The sequence below is a fragment of the Pygoscelis adeliae genome, unplaced genomic scaffold (genome assembly GCF_000699105.1).
Source record: "Pygoscelis adeliae isolate BGI_AS28 unplaced genomic scaffold, ASM69910v1 Scaffold14, whole genome shotgun sequence".
Lineage (NCBI taxonomy): Eukaryota > Metazoa > Chordata > Aves > Sphenisciformes > Spheniscidae > Pygoscelis > Pygoscelis adeliae.
Genome location: NW_008825109.1, coordinates 20,295,256 through 20,304,083, shown reverse-complemented (window position 1 = coordinate 20,304,083; position 8,828 = coordinate 20,295,256). Strand labels below are relative to the sequence as shown.

General features: G+C 38.5%; 1 protein-coding gene across 1 annotated transcript; it reads right to left on the bottom strand.

Annotated features, from left to right (window-relative positions):
- Nucleotides 1-5,979: 5,979 nt before the first annotated feature.
- On the bottom strand, nucleotides 5,980-8,587 carry NXT2 (nuclear transport factor 2-like export factor 2). Its single transcript, XM_009327828.1, has 3 exons — nucleotides 8,483-8,587; nucleotides 7,275-7,419; nucleotides 5,980-6,342 (listed from the first exon to the last, which is right to left on the bottom strand). The coding sequence occupies exons 1-3, from the start codon at nucleotides 8,585-8,587 to the stop codon at nucleotides 6,164-6,166; spliced, it is 429 nt and encodes a 142-aa protein (XP_009326103.1). The 3' UTR covers nucleotides 5,980-6,163.
- Between the last annotated feature and the right edge of the window lie 241 nt (nucleotides 8,588-8,828).

Genomic DNA, 8,828 nt, shown 5'->3' with positions numbered 1-8,828 from the left:
ACGGGAAAAGGGGAAACATACCCCCCATTTTTAAAAAGGGAAAAAGGGAAGGCCCGGGGAACTACAGGCCAGCCAGTCTCACCTCTGTGCCTGGGATGATCGTGGAGCAGATCCTCCTGGAAGCTATGCTAAGGCACCTGGAGGACAGGGAGGTGATTCGAGACAGCCAGCGTGGCTTCACCAAGGGCAAGTCCTGCCTGACCAACCCAGTGGCCTTCTATGATGGAGTGACTACATCAGTGGACAAGGGAAGAACTGCGGATGTGGTCTGTCTGGACTTCTGTAAGGCCTTTGACACGGTCCCCTACAACATCCTTCTCTCTAAACTGGAGAGGTATGGATTTGATGGGTGGACTGTTCAGTGGATGAGGAACCGGTTGGATGGTCACATCCAGAGGGTAGTGGTCAACAGCTCAATGTCCAGATGGAGATTGGTGACGAGTGGCGTCCCGCAGGGGTCCATATTGGGACCGGTACTGTTCAATATCTTCATCAATGACACAGACAGCGGGATCAAGTGCACCCTTAGCAAGTTTGCAGATGACACCAAGCTGAGTGGTGCGGTCAACACGCTGGAGGGAAGGGATGCCATCCAGAGGGACCTGGACAAGCTTGAGAGGTAGGCCCATGTGAACCTCATGGGGTTGGACTAGATGACCTTTAGAGGTCCCTTCCAACCCAAACTATTCTATGATTCTATGAATGTAGGCTTCAAAGTATGCATACATACCTCCTGGCTTAGAGAAAGCGTAGAGTACAAAGGTAAGTGATAATATTCCCAGATTTAGGACAGACAGACTTATCTAATCTGCCTTCCTGCCTATATGAGGTCCCAAACCTCAGAATGATCTATGTTATGTTCTAAAGTGCCAATTTATTATTGCCTATATTTATACCTCATTGTAATTTTTGGGTGCAGTAAGTCTGCAAGAAAATAAAAATTGTTTTTATTCCCTATACCTGTCTCACATCTGACCAATCATCAGGGAAGAATAACCAGTGCAAGACCACTACACAAACTGTAATTCCATTTAGAATCATAGAATCATAAATCCCTTGTTTATTTGTGTTATTACTATCAAGATGTAGAACCTGTAACTGTGAAGATACAAAATATTTTTCAGTGCACTGTTCTTTTACAGTTTATCTTTTCTCCATAAACACACAGTACAATTTTTTGTTATAGTCCACATACTGTTTTAAATTCTGCTAAATCACAAATTAGAGGAAAGTGTACCATGGGATAGTTACAGAGGGGAGTTAGAATCCTGTGGTACTCTAACTGACAACAGAACTGTCCACTTGAATGAAGCCCCCAGTTTCTTGAAGACTCTCCAGTGAAAGCAACACCCATAGAGTTCAGCTGGAAACAGGAACCCTACAAAACCAGGTTAGACTGCCCTACCAAGCAGCGCTGCCCCAGGACTGGGAGAAATACAACAAAATTAAGCCTTTCAGAGCAGCAAAACTTCAGTCCATTAGGAATTCAAGCCTCCTAAATCAATTCAGTTACACGTAAGAACTCACAATGCCCCTGTGGATCGTTCCATCCAGATGAGCCTAAGGATTCAGCATGGATGTGTTGAGTTCTGAAGAAAAATGTGCTTTAAACGCTCCGAACCTAGGAACATGCTGTAGCTGACAGGTTACATTGCAGAGCTGGTAATGTAAATGCACGTCAAGTTCATTCTTACTCTGTTGGCACGAATACATGCACCAAAGTACTTGAAACACTAAGAGGAATTCATATTGTGGCATACAGAGACCTTGATAAGTAAGTATTAAGCCCAGCAGCAACATTCATTTATTTTTGTTTTACTGAGTCCAATACATTGTGTACTGGCTGGAAACCTTAAAAAACCATGAAGCTGCAAACCCACTGGGACTGAATTGGATTGTGAGACGACAAAAATTAGCCACTGAAATTCAACACACTTTTTTCCATCAACAGTACATTCTAAGGCCCCTGTATTACTGATGCATGGCAAAATGGCCATTGAGTCTCCGTAGTCCGTTCAATCACTGGATGCAAAAGATAACAAGATAGATCTATTGGTATTATTAAACCCAGCCTTCTGAAGGAGTAAGCTCAGCTATCAGTGACCTACTTCTTCTCAGTTAGTATCAGAAAAGAAAAGCTTGTTTAGAAAGACTTAACTATTCTTTTCTTCAGCCCAGGGGGAATATTGAAAGAGCAATTTCTGGATTCACTTTCAACAGACATGCAAAAATACTTTCTGTTTTGGCTCTAACCGTGAGTTATTTTTCCCAGCGCTCCTAAACCTTTACGCTGCATCAGCCATCAGAGCCTTGCTCAGGATGATTACAAAAAGTGACTGCTTGCAATGCCTCACTGAAATCTACACCTTCAAACACAGCAAGAACTTTACAATATATTTGGCATTGTTTCTAGCACATGTTTCTAGAACAGTGTCTGTTGCCACACAAACGCTGACCTTGCATTAGCATCCTCATCTTTTCATTGCCAGCAACTAGAAGCTGCTATCTACACTGTGTAAGCGTTCATTAGTAATTTGATGTCTTACAGCAAAATAAAGTGAATAAATCACCAGTTATCACACAAACCGCTCCTTATTTGAGCATTTCATTTCTTCTTAGCAGAGAAACAGCAGAGGCACAACAATGTGTTCTCAGTGAAAATATTTACAGTCCAAGGATCTGGCACAAGTTTTGTTTGACTTCATCCAGGTATTTGTTGGACAGCAGTCTGAACTTCAGTAAATTTTAGAGGGAAACGTCAATTTGAGATTGTTACTCTAGCCAGTTCAACACCGTTTACTGTTTGACAGTGCTCTTGGTGAGGCATTTGCTATAGGGTTATTATTCCAGACACATTTTTTTTACTGCAGCACTGACAAAGAGCTCACAGCCAGCCTGTTCTGCAGTGCCCCAGCACCACGCTGCAACAATCAGAACATGTAACTCATACCTAGAACACAAGTAGTAAAGATAAGGAAGCCACAGATTATTTCTTGCACTTTTAATATGATAAGAACAAACTATGAAAGCTTTTACTAATAAAAAAAGCAGAACGTCAGGGTTTTGTTTTTTATTTTTTTTAAATTAATCTTAAACAATTTCAAAAAGTTACAAAATATATTCAAGTGTGGAAAGTTACTTTACTGATAAAACAGCATTTCTTTATAACGCACTTTTCTCCAATCAGGATAAGGAAGCATATGCAATATCAAAACTATCAGAACAAATCATTCATACCATCAGAACGAATCACTTTTCTCCATTCCAAGACACAGCACAAGTATTTTAAGTCAATCTAACTGTAGTATGCCAAAAGAACAAAGCAACATAAAAACAGTGACGGGTAAAGACAATACAGGGAATATACACAAAAGAGAAGATCTATCGAGTCTTCAGTAGCCATAATTTAGCATGTGGAAGTGCTTAGCTCTTCAGCTGGCTTTGTTTCACTGACCGGCGGTACAGGAGTAACTCGGTATCAAACAGCAAAACCTGGTAGCATTAACATTTACAGTTTAGTGCATAAACATGTTCATTTTATAGGTGCCCGTTGTAAATTTCAGGTATTACAGCAGAATCAGCAACAGGGAACACGAAACCAGCCAGATGGTTTTGTACTGAATGGAATAAAAAGCATTTGTACGTTCTCTTCCGCTAATTTCAGCACAGAAGTTTTAACAAGCAGCACAGAGCTGCAGCATCCCTAACTTCTCCAGCTCGTATGGAGGAGATTTGTTGTTTGTGCCATTAACTACTCAGTTGTAAAATCACTGATGTAATCTAATAGCTACATTATCACTTTGTATGCTCCATAAAAATATTTTGTAAACCAGCATTTTCAGTTACAAAGAGCGACAGCTAATCACAGTAGTACGGGATCACCCTAAGTGATGCTCATTGAAGATGATGGAAGTAGGCAGTACACAACTGGCACTTCTCCCTAGGCTGAAGCAATTATTTCCTAATAAATTTCTCTCCAAAAACCCCTGTATGCATACCAAGTCCAATTCCAAGTACGCGCCTTACAAAGTAAGAGTTTAAACTGGGTTTGTCCAGCCGGGCCAGTTAGTAAGCTTCCTATGTAATGTTCCAGGTAGTGGTGGCTTATGGAGTTTGGTTGGTTTTTGGTTTTTTGTTTTTTTTTTTTTTTTAATATTAATTGCAGAAGTCAGATTTCAAAGCAGCCTGCATTTGAATAACATGAAAGTAACATTTGACTAAAACATTGCCTCATATATTCTGAATCTCCCGTCTGCCTAGAAAAAGCTTAAAAAATACTATAAAAATTAAAACTTGCATAAAAATATCCAGTAAGCATTTATTCCCAGGACAAGCTTATCAGGTACAGATATAAGTCTCTCTCTCGCATGTTCTGTTAAGAACAAACCGTAATGAAAGAGAAGGATCCTTTCATTCACTACATACAGAAATAACAATGTATTTACAGTTTTCAAAAATTCTGGACTTCTTGCATTGTTTTGTAGGAATTCATATTCTTCAGGCTGAAAAATAGTTACACAATAGTTCAGAACACAAACAGCTTTTGAATAGAGACAGGTTACCAACTCCAACTTACTGATGTAAAGACTGGAGTGCCTTAAAAGGAAATAAACTCACCCATTTCACCTAAACATCCCATTATCGGTGGGATTATATCGCAAACTACAGATGTTTTAAGATGTTTTACACAAGTTAGATATTGCTCGTTGTGATGCAAGTCATAAAAACAAGTGAGCTGAAGTCGTAACCACTTTTGTATTCAGGTTGCTGCTGTCATTGCACCATGTATTAAGATCAGAGTTACAGGTTCCCCTCACGTGTTTTCAGTTACAAGCAAGCGTACTCGCACGCACATAGCTAAATTTTGATTTTTTTTTTTTTTTACTCAGCTTAAAATAGAAACATACCAGTTTGAAACAAGACTGCTGATATTCAGATTTACTCTTAAGTTCCCAAGTTAAGATGGACAGTCTTAACCTCTAGTCTTGAAAACTATTTTAAAGCAGCTGAAAGCTTTAAACTGCAAATTTGAAGCAAGACACACAAAAACCCCCAGAATCAATAACGGAAGGTAGTATTTAAAAGTAACATGAGAACTACAGTAAAAATCTACATGAGAGGAAGATGGTATTTGTGTTCAGAGCTGTTCTTCTAAATTGAAAATAATCAAAGCACCTGTTCTGAATAACAGTACTGAAGAGAAAAATTGAAGGCTTCACAGTAATACACACTTTCAGTGTCACTTTTTTACTACAATGTTTCCTGAAGAGGCAGTGGGGATTCAAAACCTGCAGACTGAATATGGGAAAGATAGTCCAGACTTCATAGCAACAGAATTAACAGTTAAAGCAAACAGAAATGATGTAACCAACCTATTTCTTACACTGTGAGACTTCAAAAGAAAAATAATCAGTTTGAAGTCCTTCACATGCACGTGACGAGTTGTTGGCACAGGAGCTCTGAATCATTCCGCATGCCCTACATACGAATCAATGTAAATTAACTACAACCAAAGTCTAAGAAGCTTAAGCCAAAAGGAAACCTGATGAGATTATTTTGTCCTTCCATATCAGGGAAGGCAACATTACCTTTCCAATGGATTATTTGAGAGATTACACACTCGGGAGCTATATTTGCTAGTTTCACAAACAGTAGAAATCATTGTCAATCCTTCCTAGCCTCTTACAACCAAGAGTAGGTAGCTTTGAGAATTGTCTCTACATGCCACAAGCATCTTCTTCAAAAGAGGGAAGATGCTACTGTAAAAACAGATCTTTTCAAGTTGAAAAAATTACACGTTTGGTCAGAATTGTACATTAAGAGGATTTTGTGTTCAAACAGTAGCAGAGTTCATTCAGCATTACATACAAGAAGTCTGGAAGTGGCAGCATAGCTGCATGTAAGGCATTTTAGGAATGATTCCAACAGCTCACTGCCTTCAGCATTTTATTACGTTCAACTAACATGAGCAACCTCTCGCATTTTAAGATTGTTTACTACTAAACCCATGGTCACCGGGATTCACCCTGAATCATCTGTAGACCTCCCATAATGACACATGCAACACGAGGAGTGAGCATTTCCCATGCGGCGAGAATGGCTGTCTGTACAGCTAACTTCAACATGTCGAATGAGAGAGGTCACGTCCCGCAGCCAGCCCTCACTAACTGGCCCAGTCCTGAAAGCGGAAACAGTCACTGGCGATCTTCCACACTGTGTTGGTAGGTGTGGCTTGTGCTGTCAGCAAGAAGTTCTGATTGAAGTAGCGCTGCTTGTCGCCATCAAATTTTACTGTCCCACTTGTCACCACGAGGACTGTCGTCTGGCCTTGAGTAGCTTGCTCTTCACAAGGAGAAACAGTATAAAGAAAACAACTCAACCAAAGACTAACAGGTAAAGAAGTAGGAAATGTACATAGAAGTTTCATTCCATTCTGGTTATACTAGTTATAGGCTAACAATTGGTTACACGTTCAGGAAAAGTACAGTTTTGTTGCATCATTTCTATCCAGACAATGGTGTATTCGCTCGCCAACGCTGCTTTTTCAATGGCTTTTCTGTTTTCATCTCATGTTCATTTTAGAGCACTGTAACAAACACCTGAGTTTTTGCTTAGAACAAGCTCTCATTATTTGAGAGATACACATACATATATACATCTATTTATATTTAGCAAGTTGCGTACACTTTTTGCCCCCACTATTAGAGATGATAGCTTTTTCACAGCAGAGCAAAGCAAGCGTGCTTGACCACAGGCTTTTTCCTTACTTATATTCCCAAAATATCCATTAGAAGTAATTTATTAACTTCTCCATTATGTAAGCCTTTCTTTAGCAGTTGTTAATCAGAAATCTAAAGAACTTAACATCTATTCCAGATGTAAAGAAATCAAAGTACATACAGTTTAATGATTTGTTCCACATTACATTGCAGGTCAGTATCAGAGGCTATAGTAGAGGTTTCTTGACTCTTAGACATCATCAAGGACAACATAACCTGATAAGCCAGACTTTTTCAGTACATGAAAATACATCACATCCGAATATGATCTTAACAAAAAAGTCCTTAAAATATTTTCCCAGACATGAGAAAAAGAGCGGAGTTGCTGCATCTCTTGATTTGTGCTTTATTTATGCACAACTTGGCATTTCAACCCTCAGTATTTTCTCCAAGCTTGTTCCAAAAGAAATATTAAGCACTATTATAATTGCAGTTCACTTTCAACAGTTATAAAAAGACTGAAAAATAAATAAGTTAATTATAATACAACCTTACCGTGAACAGGCTGGCAGTCTAACACATTAACCTGGAATTCACTAGATGGCAACATTTCAAAAAATTTATTCAGTTCTTCTTGCCCGGACACTGCATTACCATTCCAAACCAACGTTGCTTTGTCCAAATAAAGTCTTGTTAAAGCCTGAATGATTATGAAAAAAACATATTTGGGGAAAATGTGTAAACACATACAATGGACAACATACAAAACAATATTCTTTGAATCCTTATGTTGTGAATTATTGATTTCTTCTGTTACTTTGATAGATAAAATGCCCTCCTGAAATATTAGCTCCTTTTAACAATTAGTGCTCCTGACCAAGAATTAAAACAAACTGAAACATATTCTGCTTTATAAGTTGCATAGAGACTCGTATGTCTCCAAATTTAAATACTGATGAGATTCCTTTAACAAAGCTAGTGATAGAACTGAACTAGTTGCTAACAAAAGGATAGCACTACCTTTCCAGAATAAGTTTATCACTGTGGTTTTTTTTTTCACACAACACAGATTATGTCAGGAAACTATAATTTCAGGTAAAAAAAAAAAGTGAACAGGAACAGTGGAAACTTAAAAAAAAGACAGTTATCTGCAGCAGACCAGAACGTCCCAATGTTTCATAAGCTGTAACAGCTGAGTAACTGCCTAACTCTCCTTCAAGCTGTTGATACATCTCTGCCCAACCTACTTCTGCGCAAAGTGACTATGAAGTTAACATGCAACTGCTGATATTTGCACATAATCTAAAAGTTATTAAATTACAATAACAATACATTTAAAATTCCAAAGAACAGTCTCCACAGCTCTCTTTTGGTGCAAATATCTGTTACATGATACCACATCGATGTGGTCCATGAAGACTTTCAGAGCCAGATAGAGCTGTTTCCACTTTATCCTCAGGCACTCCTGAAGACTCCCAGAAACAGAAGTGATAACTGCTAATAAAAGAAGTTTGGAAAAAAATAAGCTAAATTCTGACCTCAGAGACAAATAAAGCAAGTTTTATCTGCCTGTACGGACCAAACCCTGTACCTGTAAAACATAGTTGGATACAAACTGAACTATTACCACGAAGAAGTCTAAGGCACTTCCTGGCCAATACAATATATGGGAACCAACTTTCAGGTGCTTTCAAGTGTAATGCTAGTTAGAAAAGTGAGCAAAAAACACACAAGACAGTTCTAACATCAAAATATCTACATACCCTTCTTCTTTTATCCATTGTCTCATAATAAATGTTGACAAACTCATCCGCAGCTCTACAAGCTTGATCCACGTAGGTTTTGAAATCCTGAAGAGAAGAAATCATACCAAATTACTTAAGTTCAGCAATTTGATGCAACCTAGTCATCTACGCAATTTCTCCAGCAAGTCACTTTGGTTGGTCTTTTCCATCCTCACTGAAAGATAATGTCAAATAACGTTGAAATTGATTCCAAACTCCTTTCCTACTTGCAGGAGGTACCAGCTTTTAGGAAGGTGACATTTTTAGGATTAATTTTGCATGCTGATATATTTATTGTATTTAAACTGTAAATATTTACGTTGAA

What these genes read in the sequence shown, in the direction of transcription:
- NXT2 (XM_009327828.1), bottom strand. Translation starts at nt 8,587, where the DNA reads ATGATTTCTTCTCTTCAGGATTTCAAAACCTACGTGGATCAAGCTTGT. An exon ending in CAATGGATAAAAGAAGAAGG is followed by an intron (nt 7,420 to 8,482) that starts GTATGTAGATAT and finishes ATAATCATTCAG; the next exon opens with GCTTTAACAAGACTTTATTT. An exon ending in AGACTGCCAGCCTGTTCACG is followed by an intron (nt 6,343 to 7,274) that starts GTAAGGTTGTAT and finishes CTCCTTGTGAAG; the next exon opens with AGCAAGCTACTCAAGGCCAG.